Source organism: Rana temporaria, chromosome 3, assembly GCF_905171775.1.
Source record: "Rana temporaria chromosome 3, aRanTem1.1, whole genome shotgun sequence".
Classification (NCBI taxonomy): Eukaryota; Metazoa; Chordata; class Amphibia; order Anura; family Ranidae; genus Rana; species Rana temporaria.
Window position 1 is genome coordinate 381618840 of NC_053491.1, and position 18670 is coordinate 381637509.

At 43.5% G+C, this 18670-nt stretch overlaps 1 protein-coding gene across 2 annotated transcripts in view; it reads left to right on the forward strand.

Moving 5' to 3' along the window:
• Positions 1-18670, forward strand: part of AGBL3 (AGBL carboxypeptidase 3) — a 229155-nt gene that overhangs the window by 21506 nt on the left and 188979 nt on the right. For both annotated transcript variants that reach the window (XM_040345660.1, XM_040345661.1), the window contains exon 2: positions 4866-4974. In XM_040345660.1, the coding sequence (XP_040201594.1) occupies positions 4909-4974 (66 nt within the window). In that variant the 5' untranslated portion in view covers positions 4866-4908. The remainder of the gene's footprint in view (positions 1-4865; positions 4975-18670) is intronic.

Genomic DNA, 18670 nt, shown 5'->3' on the forward strand with positions numbered 1-18670 from the left:
AAGAAAGCTATTTAGGGGAAAACAATTGTACCTTTATTAACCACTTAACCACCAGCCGCCGTCTACAAACGGCGGCAAGGTGGTTGCTTAACTGGGGGTCGCCGTTCTGAAACGGCGCCCACCAGAAGCAGTAATGCGCGCCGCCTCGGGCGCGCACACAGAAAATTCTGTGCGCGCCGGGTCTATGAGACCCAGCGCTACACAGATCACGGTAACTGACCGGCAACGGCGATCTTTTACCATGTGATCGCGCCGTCCAATGACGGCGCGATCACAGGTAAACAAACCGGCGTCATTTGATGACGCCGGTTCCTCCCTCCTCTCGCTGTACCGATCGGTACAGTGTGAGAGGAGAGCGCGGATGGCAGCAGCAGTGTGGGATGGATCTGTGACTATTGCAGTCACAGATCCATCCATCCCTGCTCAGCCATCCCTGCATTAACCCCTGAAATACTCTGCCTTCCCTGTGCAATACTCTGCATTAACCCCCTGCAATACTCTTCCTTCCCTGTGCAATACTCTGCATTAACCCCCTGAGATACTCTTCCTTCCCTGTGCAATACTCTGCATTAACCCCCTGCAATACTCTTCCTTCCCTGTGCAATACTCTGCATTAACCCCTGCAATACTCTGCCTTCCCTGCGCAATACTCTGCAATGCTCTGCCTTCCCTGCGCAATGACTCTGCAATACCCCCTGCGCAATACTCTGCAATACCCCCGCGCAATACTCTGCAAAACACCCGCGCAATACTCTGCAAAACACCCGCGCAATACTCTGCAAAACACCCGCGCAATACTCTGCAAAACACCCGCGCAATACTCTGCAAAACACCCGCGCAATACTCTGCAAAACACCCGCGCAATACTCTGCAATACCCCCGCGCAATACTCTGCAATACCCCCGCGCAATACTCTGCAATACCCCCGCGCAATACTCTGCAATACCCCCGCTCAATACACTGCAATACCCCCGCACCAATACTCTGCAATACCCCCGCGCAATACTCTGCAGTACCCCTGCGCAATACTCTGCAGTACCCCTTGCGCAATACTCTGCAGTACCCCCGCGCAATACTCTGCAATACCCCCGCGCAATACTCTGCAATACCCCCGCGCAATACTCTGCAATACCCCCGCGCAATACTCTGCAATACCTCCGCGCAATACTCTGCAATACCCCCGCGCAATACTCTGCAGTACCCCCTGCCAGTACTCTGCAGTACCCCTTGCGCAATACTCTGCAGTACCCCCGCGCAATACTCTGCAGTACCCCCCGCGCAATACTCTGCAATACCCCCCGCACAATACTCTGCAATACCCCCCGCACAATACTCTGCAATACCCCCCGCACAATACTCTGCAATACCCCACGCACAATACTCTGCAATACCCCCCGCACAATACTCTGCAATACCCCACACACAATACTCTGCAATACCCCCGCACCAATACTCTGCAATACCCCCGCACCATACTCTGCAATACCCCCGCACCAATACTCTGCAATACCCCCACACCAATACTCTGCAATACCCCCGCACCAATACTCTGCAATACCCCCCGCACCAATACTCTGCAATACCCCCCACACAATACTCTGCAATACCCCCGCACCAATACTCTGCAATACCCCCGCACCAATACTCTGCAATACCCCCCGCACCAATACTCTGCAATACCCCCACACCAATACTTTGCAATACCCAGAAAATACTCTGGGGAAAAAAATGCGTTTTAACCACTTCCCGCCCACGTCATATGACGTCCTTGACTTTGTGCAGGGATATCTAAATGATGCCTGCAGCTACAGGCATCATTCAGATATCATTTTTTTCAGCCGGCGATTCTCTACACCATAAGAACGATCATGGCGGCTGTTCCGCCTCTTGATCGTTCTTACGGGAGGCAAAAAGGGACGTCCCCACTCCCTTCGCCCTCCGGTGCTTCTTCTGACTCACCGCTGCGATCGAAGCCAGGATCGTTTTTTTTCTTGTTTTTTTTCAGGCTTCCCAGCCTAGAGGTGAGATGTGGGGTCTTATTGACCCCATATCTCACTGTAAAGAGGACCTGTCATGCTATATTCCTATTACAAGGGATGTTTCCATTCCTTGTAATTGGAATAAAAGTGATCAAAACATTTATTTTTGGGGAAAAACGTGTCAAACTAAAATAAATTAAGTAAAATGAACAATAAAAATAAAAAAAAAATATTTAAAGCGCCCCTGTTCCCGCGTGCTCGTATACAGAAGCGAATGTGTACGTAAGTCCCGCCCACATATGAAAACGGTGTTCAAACCACACATGTGGGGTATCGCTGCGAACGTTAGAGCGAGAGCAATCATTTTGGCCCCAGACCTCCTCTGTAACTAAAAACATGTAACCAGTAAAAACATTTAAAACGTCACCTATGGGGATTTTTAAGTAGCGAAGTTTGGCGCCATTCCACAAGCGTGTGCAATATTGAAGGGTGACATGTTGGGTATCTATTTACTCGGCGTAACTTCGTCTTTCATATTATGCAAAAACATTGGGCTAACTTTAATGTTTTTTTTTTTAAAAAGCACAAAACTGTTTTATTTCCCAAAAAAATGCGTTCGAAAAATTGCTGTGCAAATACCATGCGCGATAAAAAGTTGCAACGACCGCCATTGTATTCTCTAGGGTCTTTGCTAAAAAAGCATATATAATGTTTTGGGGTTCTATGTAATTTTCTAGCAAATAAATTATGATTTTTCCATGTAGGAGAGGAATGTCAGAATTGGTCTGGGTGTTCCAGAACGCCTGATGGTGCTCCCTGCATGTTGGGCCTCTCTATGTGGCCACGCTGTGTAAAAGTCTCACACATGTGGTATCGCCATACTCGGGAGGAATAGCAGAATGTGTTTTGGGGTGTAATTTGTGGTATGCATATGCTGTGTGTGAGAAATAACCTGCTAATATGAAACTTTTGTGGAAAAAAAAACAAAAAAAAAAAAACCTTGATTTTGCAAAGAATTGTGGGAAAAAATGACAACTTCAAAAAACTCACCATGCCTCTTTCTAAATACCTTGGAATGTCTTCTTTCCAAAAAGGGGTCATTTAGGGGGAATTTGTACTTTTCTGGCATGTTAGGGTCTCAAGAAATGAGAGAGGCTGTCAGTACATCAGATGTGATCAAATTGATCAATTTTCAGTAATTGGTACCATAGCTTGTAGACCCTATAACTTTCACCCAGACTAAATAATATCCAAATTTTTTTTTTTTTTTTTACCAAAGATATGTAGCAGTATACATTTTAGGCCAAATTTATGAAGAAAAATTCATTTTTTGCAAAATCTTATAATAGAAATGAAGAAAAATTCATTTTTTTACAAAATTTTCGTTCTTTTTTCATTTATAGCGAAAAAAATAAAAACCGCAGAGGTGATCAAATACCACCAAAAGAAAGCTCTATTTGTGGGAAAAAAAGGACAAAAATTTCATTTGGTTACAGTGTTGTATGACTGAGTTATTGTCATTCAAAATGTGAGAGCACCGAAAGCTGAAAATTGGTCTGGTTATTAAGTGGGTTTAAGTGCCCAGTTGTCAAGTGGTTAAACTTTAAACAAAATTTTTAAGTACATTTAAAAAAGCATCCTGTGGCATTTCAATATTGAACAGCCCAAAAGGAATGCAAAACTATTGCCATTGCTACAGGACCGATCCTAGGGTCACAGGCGCCTGGGTGCAGAAATATTTCTGGCGCCCCCACATGGGCGTGGTCATGTTACTAACTCCTCCCCTTTACAAATGTTTCTGTGGCAATGACTCAACCACAGAGATGCTCCCCCACAAAGTCTTCATTACCCTTGGATCCTTACATGATCTGTTAACAATAAACAAAATACAGGAAGAGAAGCAGAGTACTTTATTGGGACCTGGAGGGGGGGGGGCTCTCTGATGGACACAAAGAGGGCTTCTGTTAGAGAGACTGCATACACAGTACAGGAGATGATCAGAGACTGCATACACAGTACAGGAGATGGTCAGAGACTGCAGACATAGTACAGGAGATGGTCAGAGACTGCAGACATAGTACAGGAGATGGTCAGAGACTGCAGACATAGTAAAGGAGATGGTCAGAGACCGCAGACATAGTACAGGAGGTGGTTAGAGACTGCAGACATAGTAAAAGAGATGGTCAGAGACTGCAGACATAGTAAAGGAGATGGTCAGAGACTGCAGACATAGTACAGGAGATGGGCAGGTGCTGTGTATTCTATGCAATCTATCATGCCATAAAACATCTAGAGCAGGGGCAGCCCAGAGCACGTGTAAAGGGATGCTGGGGATCCCATCCCCAGCACACAGCACACTGAACACTGTGACTCACCTCGGTTCTCTCTCTGTTCAGCCCAAGATAGAGATGGGAGTTGGTGGAGACAGTGCAGGATCCAAGACTCCCAGTGTGAGGAATTCATTTCTGCACATCAGCACTCAGCAGCCACTGAAAACTAGAATTCTTGTGTCAGGAAGAGGAGCAGCCCCTCCCCCAAGCACTGCCAGGCTGGATGGGCTGCCCTATGCTCACACATCAGTTCTGGACAGACACACACCTATGCTCAGAACACTAGTTCTGGATGGACACAAACAAGGAGGGAGGGGAGATCTCTGGCACTTCAGCGCCCCCCACCTCTGCAGGCGCCTGGGAGCAAAGCACCCTGTGCACCCTGCCTAGGATCGGCCCTTGCTATTACAGGCTCCTCTCTTCCCTACCGCTCTAATATCTGGCTTTTCATGTCTTGCTATTAGTGATTTGAAAATGGCAAATGGCACAGCTTCTATAATTGTTACTTCTTTGTGGCTTTCGGGCAAGTGATACAATATTTCCTCTCTTTGTACAGAGAACATTCGCTTGTCTTGGATGTAAGCTCCAACTGACGTATCATGTGTGATGAGGCAGAAATCCAAGATGTTCTTTCAGAACATAGCAGCAGCAGCCAATCGGAATCGGTAGGTATTCTTTTATGCGTACCTTTTGTATTTTTCCTAAGAAACGTGCAGCGAATATCGAAATTGAAAGAAAAGACCTTCAGAAGTTTTACTCAGCATGTTCCACTGATGAAATACTTATTTGTTTGAGGGTTCAACGCCTTGTCATAGAACAGCACAGGAAACAATAAGCCCTAATCACTAAGCTATAATAATTGTCATACTTCACAGCAACAGTTGTTTTCATCAGTAAAAGCTAAAAATAACCACATAGCCTAATAAAATGATTATGGCAGAAATCATGTAATTTGAGCATAAACCACTTGCTTACTGGGCACTTATACCCCCTTAATGCTCAGGCCAATTTTAGGCTTTCATCGCTCTCACTTTGAATGACAATTATGTGGTCATGCAACACTGTACCCATATGACATTTTTATCTTTTTTTTCACACAAATAGAGCTTTTATTCACCATTGTGTTTTTTTTTTTTTTTAAAGACCGAGCAGTTTGAAAAAAAAAAATTGGTATAAAATTTATCATAGCCCAGGTTCACACTGGGTACGTTTTGCTTCGATTTGAGATGCGATTTCACATGTGAAATCGCATCTCACATCGGCGGCATTTGCCGGCAATTGTCGGCAATGACACTGTCCTAATCGGTGCGACGCCGCATCTGCGGCGCTGCACCGATTTCAAAAAGTAGTTCCTGTACTACTTTTTGCGATTTCTGGCCGCGATTTACATTGACATCTGTGCAGAAACCTGCACAGATGTCTCTTAAATCGCGGCCGAAATCGGGACTGCCGGCGGGAGTGAAATCGTGCGAGTTCAGCTGAACTTGCACGGCTTCACTCCCGCAGCCCAGTGTGAACCAGGGCATACAGGTAATTTTTCTCCTTCACTGATGGGCACTGATGAGGTGGAACTGGGCACTGATAGGTGGCGCTGATTAGGAGGCACTGATGAGGCTACACTGATGGGTGGCACTGATAGGTGGCACTAATGGGCACTGATAAGCATCACGGAGATGTGGCACTGATAAGCGGCACTGACAGGCGGCACTGATAGTCACTGGTAGGCAGCACTAATAAGTAATACTGATGATGAGGCACTGATTGGCAGCAGTGATTGGCACTAATAGGTGGCACTGGTGGGCACTGATTAGCAGCACTGAAGGGTACTGATTTGCAGAACTGGTGGGCACTAAGGGGACTCTAACATAAGATGGCTAACAGTTTTCTTATTTTCTTCACTCTGGCAGCATGAGTGGAAAAAAAAGCAGGTAACCGACTTCTGTTTACTTCCGTGATCAGCTGTCATTGGCTGACAGCTGATCATGTGCTTAAGGGCCCACTGTTATTGGCCCTTTACGCAGAGGACTAGCCGATCAGAGTGCGCCCCAGTAGGAGCACGGGCAGCACGAGAATAGGAGAACGTCCATGTGCGCCCTCCCAGCATTATAAGCCCGCGCTGTAGCCATCTTTTGGCTATAGCACAGGCGCCAAGTGGTTAATATTGAAAAATATGACTGATCATGCCAAAAAAATATCTTTTATTTAAGAATAGTGATCATATAAAGCCGTTTGTTCTCATATAGTTGTTTGGCTCTTTTTTTTTACATCATAATGATAACAGAAATCTCCCAAGTGGCCCCGATCAAAAGTTTCCATCCCCTGGAACGCTTGGCCTAGGTACAGACACTTAAGGTGACACACAAATTAAAATGGCAATTAAAGCTTAATTTCCCACATCTGTTGCTTTTTAAATCGCTAGTATCTGTGTATAAATAGTCAATGAATTTGTTAGCTCACATGGATGTACTAAGCCATGGGGAGAAAAAAATAACTGTCAAAAGACCTGTGTAACAAGATGATAGAACTATAAAAATGGAAAAGGATATAAAAAGATATCCAAAGCCTTGAATATGCCAGTCCGTACTATTCAATCACTTATTAACTGCCAAACTGCCAGAAGAATTGTTTGGGATACAAAGGGAAATCTATAGGTATAGGTGCTATGTTTGGAGAGACGTCAACAAGGCCTATAGGGACACGAATTCCATTCCAACTGTTAAGCTAGGTGGTGGCTCACTGATGTTTTGGGGGTGTAAAGACGCAGAGAATCTTGTGAAAATTGATGGCAAGATGCATGCAGCATGTTATCAGAAAATACTGGCATTCTTTTGCACGAAAGCTGCGCATGGGATGCTCTTGGACTTTCTAGCACAACAATGACCTTAAGCACAACTCCAAGTAGACCCGGCAGTTTTTACAGCAGAAAAAGATGAAGGTTCTGGCATTGCCATCAGTTTCCTAACCTTAATATAATCGATCCACTCTGGAGAGATAGCAAACATGTGGTTCATGGAAGACGACCAAAGACTTTGCATGACCTGCAGGCATTTTGCCAAGACGAATGGGAAGCTATACCACCTGCAAGAAATTAGGACCTCATAGACAACTATTACAAAACTCTTCACGCTGTCATTGATGCTAAAGGGGGCAATACACAGTGTTAAGAACTAAGGGGCAGATCCACAGAGAGAGAGTACGCCGGCCTACTGATACGCCGGCGTACTTTCAAATTTCCTGCGTTGTATCATTGTTTTGAATCCTCAAAACAAGATACGACGGCATCTGGGTTAGATCCGACGTCTTTGTACGCCTTCGGATCTAAGATGCAATTCTTCGGCGTCCGTTGGGTGGCGTTCCCTTCGTTTTCCGCGTCAAGTATGCAAATTAGCTATTTCCGACGATCCACGAACGTACGAGCGGCCGGCGCATTCCTTTACGTCGGCTTTTTTCGGCGTATAGTTAAAGCTGCTATTTTGTGGTGTACTCAATGTTAAGTATGGCCGTCGTTCCCGCGTATAATTTAATATTTTTTTTTTTTTTTGCGTAAGTCGTTCGTGAATTGGAATGGACGTAATTTACGTCCAGGTCAAAACCAATGACGTCCTTGCGACGTCATTTCGCGCAATGCACGGCGGGAAATTTAGGGATGGCTCATGCGCAGTTCGTTTGGCGTGGGGACGCGCTTCATTTAAATGAAACACGTCCCCTACCCGCCCAATTTGATTTCTGTTGCTCCGTTAGGCCGCTTGAGATACACTACGCCGCCGTAACTTACGGCGCAAAATCTTTATGGATTCGAACCAAAGCCAGGTAAGGTACGGCGGCGTAGCGTATCTCAGATACGATGCGCCGGGGCAGATCTTTGTGGATCTGCCCCTAAGGGTATACAGACTTTTGAACCGGGGTAATTTCATTTGTTAACTTGTTTTATGTTTTGTTTTATGTTTGTCTTATTCTGTTATAACTTATAATTGAATAGGAATCCCATAAGAAATACAAGAAATAGGTTTTGCTGCTCACTCATGTTTTCCCTAAAAATGGTATGTATATTACCAGTTCTCCAAGGGTATGCAAACTTTTGAGCACAACTGTATATACTTTAGCTTAAAGGGGTTTTAAACTCTCAGGCCCGGATTCTCAGAGGACTTATGACGGCGCAGCGCCATGTACGCCGTCGTAAGTCCTAATCCGAGCCGTCAAATCGATGCGCCTGATTCTTAGAATCAGTTACGCATAGATATCCATTAGACGCCGTCGGATCGTAACTGCAATTTTCTGCTGGCCGCTAGGGGCGTGTAAGCTGATTTACGCGTCAAAATATGTAAATTAGCTAGATACGCAAATTCTCGAACGTACGCGCGGCCGACGCAGTAAAGGCGTAAGGCTTTTCCCGGCGTAATGTTGCCCCTTCTATGTGATGGCATGAAAAGCGGCGCAACAATGTTAAGTATGGCCGTCGTTCCCGCGTCGAAATTTGAAAAAGTTACGTCGTTTGCGTAAGTCGTCCGTGAATGGGGCTGGACGTCATTTACGTTCACGTCGAAACCAATGACGTCCTTGCGGCGTACTTTGGAGCAATGCACACTGGGAAATTCCACGGACGGCGCATGCGCCGTTCGGGAAAAACGTCAATCACGTCGGGTCACAGTAGATTTACATAAAACACGCCCCCCTGATCCAAATTTGAATTAGGCGGGCTTACGCCGGCCGATTTACGCTACGCCGCCCCAACTTACGGAGCAAGTGCTTTGAGAATACAGCACTTGCCTGTCTAAGTTGTGGAGGCGTAACGTAAATCGGATACGTTACGCCCGGTCAAAGATACGCAAATGTACCTGAATCTGGCCCTCAAGGTTTTTCCCCTTAATGCATTCTATGCATTAAGGGGAAAAACCTCCTGTGATGCAACAGCCCCCCAGAGCCCCCCTTTTACTTATCTGATCTTTCCAGCGAAGGGGACGAGCACACCAGCTCCAGCCGGTGTCTCGAGTCCTCATTAGATAAACTGATAGCAGCAGGAGCCATTGACTGCTGTTGTCAATCAAATCCAATGATGTGGGTGGCGGGGCCGAGTCCTGCTGTCTATGTCAATGGATGCAGCAGCAGAACAGGGGAGCACGCCCGCACGAGTGCCCCCTTCCCATCATATGCAGTTTACATGCAATAAAAAAGGAGGCTCCATGGTGTAGTATTCAAATAAAATGTATTTAAAAAACATAGTAACTCAGTTAAGATTTGCGCTGTTCAACTTCACAAACAAAGGATCTTCCAGTCTCCTTTGTTTGTGAAGCGCAAGTTTTAAAGAGGAAATAAACCCTGATGGGTTTTACTTCCTCTTTGTTTCCCTGCAAAGGTAAAGCATAATGGGCTACTATGCATATGCAGCGAGCGTCCATTCTTCACCTCTGTTCTTTCCGGGGCCGCAAAATCCGGCTCTGTGACTGGCCGGAGTCGCGTAAAGTCACTCTCTTGCATGCGAGCCACCTGTCACGGCATGACCCCAGCTTGAAACAGCACAGCGTGCCCTTTCAAGATGGCGCATGCGCAGAAGAGGCCTTCGTTCGAGGACATTGCAAGTATTTCCTAAACCATGGAGGTTTAGGAGATATTTCAAGCGAGATAAAGGCTTACCTGTAGGTGAAAGTTGTCCCTGAGGGTTTACAACCACTTTAACTGTGAGTTACTACCTTTTTTTTTTTTTTATAAATTTTATTTGAATACTACACCATGGACCCCCCTTTTTTTTATTGCATGTAAACTGCATATGATGGGAAGGAAGAGCTTGGAAAGAACTGTTGTCCAATTGGCTGGGTATCCCTAAAAATATACAGAGGCTTGACTCGACCTGTAGGGGTCTCTGTCCAAGATGAGAGGCTGGGGCAAACCACTAGTACATAGCGGATGGTGGAAACATTTGAATGAATTGGATTTTTACTGCTGTCTTGCACATTAAGCACTTTATAACTAGACACGTTCACATTTATTCATTGAATTGGCACTTTGGAGCAATTGCACTTTATTTATTAAAGAGAAATTTATCACGTTTATTCATCATTTCCACGGTATTGAAGATATACTTATCTCATTATATTATTATTTGCAAAAAATGGAAAAAGTGCGCTTATCTATAACAATAATAAAAACAGCTGCAAACTCAAAATGTTTATACAAACAAAAGATACTATGAAAAGAAGGAATGGAGTTGCGCTAAAAAAACGTGACTTTATCAAAAAATAGTGAACACTATAAAGTCCCAAAAGAAGAAGAAAAATCTTCTTTATTCCAATATCAACTCTGTGAAAGTTCTGTGCATAATCAGATAATCATGTGGAATCACAACGTGTGGAAAGATCTGGATCAATGTTCCCTGAGAGTGCTGACCCTTACCAGATATTCAGATCCAAAGGATCAAGCCAAGCGGATTAGCCACACACCTGGGCTGCATAGGAGATCAGGATCTTGATAAGGTCTTCCCAGCAGTGGATCAGTGGAACATCCAGAAAGCAAAAAAAATAAAACTAGATAGTGTGATATTGTCAGGTAATCACACACAGAAATTCCCCCTGTGACTGGCAGACGGACAGTGTGACATGCAAACCACCACCTAAAAACACACTGACCCTTACCAGAGATCTGGGTATAAACAAATCGAAAACACACGGGGGATATGGGCAGCCACTGGAAATGAATTCTCCCACAGACAATCCTCGGATTCACCAAAGTGTATTGGACAATCCGCGGTCATGGAGGAAGAAACTCACAATGGTGTGATAACGTTTAAGCATTTAATGGGCAAAAATGTAATACACTTACATAAAAAGCTTTTCAAAACAGCACAAAAGATCCGGCCGGTAGTAGAACGTGTAGTCCTCAAAGTTTCGGTGACGTCAGTACGTCTCCTCCCGACGTTTCGTCTACTAAGACTTGCTCACGGGTATTGAGGAGGCGTCCTGCGTCACCGTTTAAGTACAAGTAAGGAGGCGGAGCCAGCTAGGCCAATGATGGGCGCACGTCTCAGGTGAAACCCCGTCCGCCATCTTAACTCAGGGAAAAGGAAAAGGGCAAATTTAAAAACATATAAAAATCATCCTGGAGATGTCCGGTGATATGAGTAACAAGCAGAGGGCTGTCTAAGCCAATCGGGCAGCCCCCCAAGTGTCCCAATTATCCGCGGAAACATAGTATCCAGGTACAAAAAATTTCAAATTAATATCCCCACGTCCAAAACGACGGAAGTGCGGAACTGTGAATAAAATAATGACATCATGAAAGGCTCTTGATTGCTGTAGCCCTATAATTTGGTAGAGCACAGAGTAAAAACAGAAAGTTATTGCGCTGTGATGTATGTGATTGCCACGCCTCTCTACCGCAAATGGGATGTTGTGACAAATTATCTCAGCATTTACCATTCATAAAGCAAATATCAGATAGATCTAACAAAGATCACCATGTCATCCGCTTGAATGGAGGAATATACATGCAAAAATGTGAAATAAGCATATATAATCAAAAGTAGATATTTATTTAAAAAAATTACTTTAAAAATTAATTAATTAAAAAATATGTGCAAAATGCCCAATTGAATCTTAATGTAAGGTTCATAAGTACATGATGGCTTATTGGGGCACCTGAGACCTATGTCCACAATACAAAAAATTCCAGTCAGGCAATGCTCAATGCCTTCGTGAAATGCATAAACAGTATACAAAATATAAACAAGTATAAATATAAAATTGTAAATACGGAATATATAAAAATATATACAGTATATTATATAGAACACATGAAAAACTCAAAAAAACATATGTATTATAATATGGACCCCAACAACAATTAATATAGACCTACTAAGTAGGGAAGTGCCGTCTGGGCTAACGCCGACAGCGACCATTCAGAGCTCTGAATGGTCGCTGTCGGCGTTAGCCCAGACGGCACTTCCCTACTTAGTAGGTCTATATTAATTGTTGTTGGGGTCCATATTATAATACATATGTTTTTTTGAGTTTTTCATGTGTTCTATATAATATACTGTATATATTTTTATATATTCCGTATTTACAATTTTATATTTATACTTGTTTATATTTTGTATACTGTTTATGCATTTCACGAAGGCATTGAGCATTGCCTGACTGGAATTTTTTGTATTGTGGACATAGGTCTCAGGTGCCCCAATAAGCCATCATGTACTTATGAACCTTACATTAAGATTCAATTGGGCATTTTGCACATATTTTTTAATTAATTAATTTTTAAAGTAATTTTTTTAAATAAATATCTACTTTTGATTATATATGCTTATTTCACATTTTTGCATGTATATTCCTCCATTCAAGCGGATGACATGGTGATCTTTGTTAGATCTATCTGATATTTGCTTTATGAATGGTAAATGCTGAGATAATTTGTCACAACATCCCATTTGCGGTAGAGAGGCGTGGCAATCACATACATCACAGCGCAATAACTTTCTGTTTTTACTCTGTGCTCTACCAAATTATAGGGCTACAGCAATCAAGAGCCTTTCATGATGTCATTATTTTATTCACAGTTCCGCACTTCCGTCGTTTTGGACGTGGGGATATTAATTTGAAATTTTTTGTACCTGGATACTATGTTTCCGCGGATAATTGGGACACTTGGGGGGCTGCCCGATTGGCTTAGACAGCCCTCTGCTTGTTACTCATATCACCGGACATCTCCAGGATGATTTTTATATGTTTTTAAATTTGCCCTTTTCCTTTTCCCTGAGTTAAGATGGCGGACGGGGTTTCACCTGAGACGTGCGCCCATCATTGGCCTAGCTGGCTCCGCCTCCTTACTTGTACTTAAACGGTGACGCAGGACGCCTCCTCAATACCCGTGAGCAAGTCTTAGTAGACGAAACGTCGGGAGGAGACGTACTGACGTCACCGAAACTTTGAGGACTACACGTTCTACTACCGGCCGGATCTTTTGTGCTGTTTTGAAAAGCTTTTTATGTAAGTGTATTACATTTTTGCCCATTAAATGCTTAAACGTTATCACACCATTGTGAGTTTCTTCCTCCATGACCGCGGATTGTCTAATACACTTTGGTGAATCCGAGGATTGTCTGTGGGAGAATTCATTTCCAGTGGCTGCCCATATCCCCCGTGTGTTTTCGATTTGTTTATACCCAGATCTCTGGTAAGGGTCAGTGTGTTTTTAGGTGGTGGTTTGCATGTCACACTGTCCGTCTGCCAGTCACAGGGGGAATTTCTGTGTGTGATTACCTGACAATATCACACTATCTAGTTTTATTTTTTTTGCTTTCTGGATGTTCCACTGATCCACTGCTGGGAAGACCTTATCAAGATCCTGATCTCCTATGCAGCCCAGGTGTGTGGCTAATCCGCTTGGCTTGATCCTTTGGATCTGAATATCTGGTAAGGGTCAGCACTCTCAGGGAACATTGATCCAGATCTTTCCACACGTTGTGATTCCACATGATTATCTGATTATGCACAGAACTTTCACAGAGTTGATATTGGAATAAAGAAGATTTTTCTTATATTATTATTTGCCCTGGATTGTCTTCAAGTCTTGTTTCTGGAGTAGTGCACAGTATTTCTTGTGAGGGATTTATTACATTTATAATTTATGTTCACTTTAGTAATTTAGGTTGCTACTATTTATTAGTATTTAAAACTCGGCGACTCTGGCGCAGGCTGTCGAGGCCATTTGGGCTGTCTTCAGAACGCTCGCTCCTGACCTCATTCGTTTGTAATCCCAAAGTGCCAGATGGCCTCGCTCACCAAATGTCATATCCATGCACATCCCAGAATTTATTTCATTTTGGGAATCTAGTGGACCCCTTATCACGCAAATTACTGCCATTCTCTAGCCTTCAAACTAAATTTGACCTACCTCGCCAGGTGTTCTATAGCTACTTGCAAATTTGCCACTATGCCCTGTCCATAGCACCTGACCTGCAATCCCCAACTCCCTTTAAAACCTTATGCCGCGTACACACGATCATTTTTAGGGTTGTAAAAAACAAAGTTTTTCAGCCTCCAGAAAAAACTAAGTTTTTTTCAACTTCATCATTAAAACAACGTTGCCTACACACGACAGTGAAAAAAAAATGCTCTAGCAAAGCGCGGTGACGTATGACGGCACTATAAAGGAGAAGTTCCATGAGGATGACGCCACCCTTGGGGCTGCTTTTGCTGATTTTGTGTTTGTAAAAGACGATTCGCGCTTTTCTGTCTGTTACAGCGTGATGAATGTGCTTACTCCATTACGAACAGTAGTTTTACCAGAACGAGCGCTCCCGTCTCATAACTTGCTTCTGAGCATGCGCAGGTTTTTCACGTCGTTAAAGCCCACACACGATCATTTTTTACAACCCGAAAAACGACATTGTTTAAAACGTCGTTAAAAAATACAGCATGTTCGGAAAAAAAAATTTGTTTTTCAGAACCCGAAAAATGCTGTGAAGCCCACACACACGATCGTTTTAAATTACATTTTTAAAAAACTTTTTACAAGCCGAAAAATGATCGTGTGTACGCGGCATTAGTTCTGTCCGGTTCTGCCCAGAAAGGCCTAATTTCTGACATCTACAAAATATTAAATGCCTACCCCCTAGAGTCCCAAGGTAAACACTCCTATATGGTTAGGTGGGAAAAAGCCCTCAATGAGGTAATACCCATAGAGCAATGGCGGATAATATGGTCTCAGGCGGCAAAGACCTCACTGCACATTATATAAGGAAAATGCATATAAAGTCTTTCTCTTCTGGAATATGACTCCAGTGCTCCACGCCATAAATCCCACTAGTTCTGATCGCTGTTGGCGATGTCAGAAGGACAAGGGCTCCCTCTTTCACATTTATTGGAGTTTCTCGTTAATCACCCCCTACTGGAACGCGGTCCAGCATGTGTTTGCCCGTCTGCTGGACACACCGGTCCCCATGACTCCCAAATTCTTCTTATTAGGCTTATCACGCCATATCCTCACAGCTGCCCGCTGTCTTATAGCCCTAAACTGGAAAAACCGCTCTCCCCCTACTCCTGAGGCTCTGCATGCTAGAATCAATGATGTGGGGCAGATGGAGAGAATGACTGCCAGGATACGGGACAAGCTGGATGTCCACGACAATCTCTGGGAGCTATGGCGCTTTCGGGAAGATCCACCATAACCAGGTGAATGAGCTGCCACGATGACCCCTCTCTCTTTCTATCCCTCTTTTCTCTTCTCTATTGTGAGTACTCTTGTGACTCCCTCTATTCTTTATAGTTTGCTGTATGCTAGTGCATGTTACCATGTTGCATCATTTTCAACCTCAGATACGTGTTGGATATTGTTTAAGAGCAAAACGACAGACCGTATATGTAACTACTTGAAGAATTGAAATATACGATGATCTGTACTTTATTTCTATTTTTTTCCCCTGCTATGTCACATGCTCTTGCATGGTGTATGCAACCGTTACTAATAAAATGTTTTTTTGAAAGTATTTAAAACATTTACAGTAAATGTCTTGCAATGGCCTAGTCTGACACTTCCAGGATTGTTAATCTCCCTGCTCTCCTGCGCCCTGATCTACAGTGTGTTTAAAATAGTAATTATGTGCGAACATTTCTCCTTGAGCCATTGAGGTTTGTAAAAACAGGTATTTTACAACAAGCTGCTGTCCTTTAATAAATGCAGCCCCCCACTTTAAATGAATGCAGCCCCCTCCCGTTGTTGAGACAGTGATCTTTACTTTATGCCCTGGCTGGTGCTGGACAGCCTTGCTTTTGAAAATATTCTTGTTGATTTCTCTTCAGCATGTGTACATGTTCCATGGTCTCTTTCAATTCCAATAATTTTTATTGAATTTTAAACATACAGAGAAAGAAAATAGACAATTAATAAACTATAACATGTCCTGTTCTACATTCGAATTTGACTGTTACATTAATACACAAACAGTCAAAGATCAGTTTATTCACTGCTCAGGGCCCGGTGTCGAAACGAGTGGGCGAGAAGTCGCCCCCCCCCCCCCAAGCACCCCTCTGGAAACAAACTGCGCTGTGGGATGGAGGGCAACAATGCCTGCCCCAGTTCCAACTATAAGAGACAATATGAAACAGAGACAGCAAGGTGTTCTGAGCCTGAGCTCCGCAATAATAACTAACACATAACTAAACAGTGCAGTACAAAGAAAATGTCTGGGAAAGCTGGACCAGCATAAGAAAATAAACACATTAACAAAATAAAATAAAATATTGAAGTGTTGTTCAGCCTATAAATCAGAAATCAGCAGTGAGGGAAATAAAGAATTATCTACACATCAGCTGTTATAAATCAAGCTATACCACTCATTCCATTTGGACCATTGGCGTTTCATGTTATCATAATTCCCCTGAGATGCAGCAAACATTAGCTCATAGGAAGCACGAGTGTTAGTTGATTCAATGATTTCTCTCAGCGAGGGCGGGTTTGAATCTTTCCAGTGCCGTGCAATACCTAACCTGTTGCTAAGAAGAATATGGGTGATTACTGTTCTTGCCGAGTCCATGGTCTCTTTCAGTCCTCTGTATACTCTGGAGGCCACCATGAGTATGGCTATCCCACCAGGAATGAATAGGGAGATAGGGTGCATATGCAGGCTGAAGACAATCCAGCAAGGACGTTTTCAGAAGTAAGGCGGTGTGTAGCACTTAGTGGGGTTCCACATTGAAGATCCGTGGATCAGGGAGGAAGGTGAATATAGGTCTGGGTGGGCTGCACTCAGCAGGGAGGCCACATTCATAAAAGAACAACTTGACCAAAGGTACGGTTGTCCTTTAATTTTCAGTAGGTCATTTCCATCTGCCTGAACTCCAGCTTTCAATCCAAATGCCCTTGTGGTCCCAAAATTAACCTTTGTGTCTCTACCATCCTCTTACGTGTAAGTTTACCTCACAAAATAACACCAATATATGACATTGAATGCAATTAAAAATAAACCTGTAAGCTTCTGTATTGTGTAGCCTATTTTACAAACACTTGGTTAGAATTATGAAGGATTCTGTATTAGCATTTTACCAGTATGTGTATCGGTTGGCAGTGTTTATATCTGCGGTTTCCTCTCTTGTCAGACATAGCGCACACAAGGACGTGTGTTGCTTGTCGCACCTCACAATAGCAGTAGATACAGGGCAGCTTAACAAGCTGTGACTGAATAAAAACTGAACTGTGGGTAACCCCTTTATGAGATCAGCCATCAGTCAGCAGAGTGTGAAAGTCATTGGTAGCCATGTTTGTGGGCATTGTACAGCTAGCATAGAGAGTATTAAATAACAAAGTCAATGACCTTGGGGACTAGTCTGTCTCAGGAATAGATGCACTCCATTCTTTTAATGTGGAAAATGATCTGCAGCTCTCGCAATATAAAAACGAACATGAGGTATATTATTTGTTTCGTTTTACTATAAGCAAAATTAAAAAGGGGTAGAGGGGCAAAAATATATATTTTAGTAAGTCAGCCTGCACAATTCCGTTCATTTAAAGTTGATTAATGATACCCACTCATCCCCATCCCTATTCATAAAATAAACACATAAAACCCCCATTCATATACCTGAGTCCACCATCGCCTTACCCTCCACTGCACTTTTTTGAGTATGTGCTGATTTATGATTACAAGATTTCCATGTCACCCATGATCTAGTGCAGTGGTCTCAAAACTGCTGCCCATGGACCGAATGTGGCCCTTTGATTGCCTTGCCCACTATTCCTCCTACTGACACCAACAAGGGGGCACCATTCCTTTCATTGACTTCAACACTAGGGAACCATTTCTTTCACTGACACCAGTGATGGCACACTATTCCTTCCACTGACACCAGTGATGGCACACTATTCCTCCCACTGACACCAGTGATGGCACACTATTCCTCCCACTGACACCAGTGATGGCACACTATTCCTCCCACTGACACCAGTGATGGCACACTATTCCTCCCACTGACACCAGTGATGGCACACTATTCCTCCCACTGACACCAGTGATGGCACACTATTACTCCAACTGACACCAGCAATGGGGCGCTATTCCTCCCACTAGTTCCTTACTAGGGACTATTCCTCCTTCTACTGACTACAGGCACAATGTAATTTTTTTTACTCCCACTGATGCTGGGGCATTGTGTAATTCCACTGGCCACTCCTGCCCCCCTAAAGTCTGAAAGACAGTAAACCGGCCCTTTGTTTGGAGACCCCTGATCTAGTAGAATCTTCATAGCTTTTGCACGGAAGCCAAGAAGAATCTAAAAAGAAAAGAAGACTCGGTGGGAAATGAACTTTGTTTAATGTCACTCAAAAAAAGACACATGTCCATAAAGTTGTCTGGAAAATAAATATCCGCAT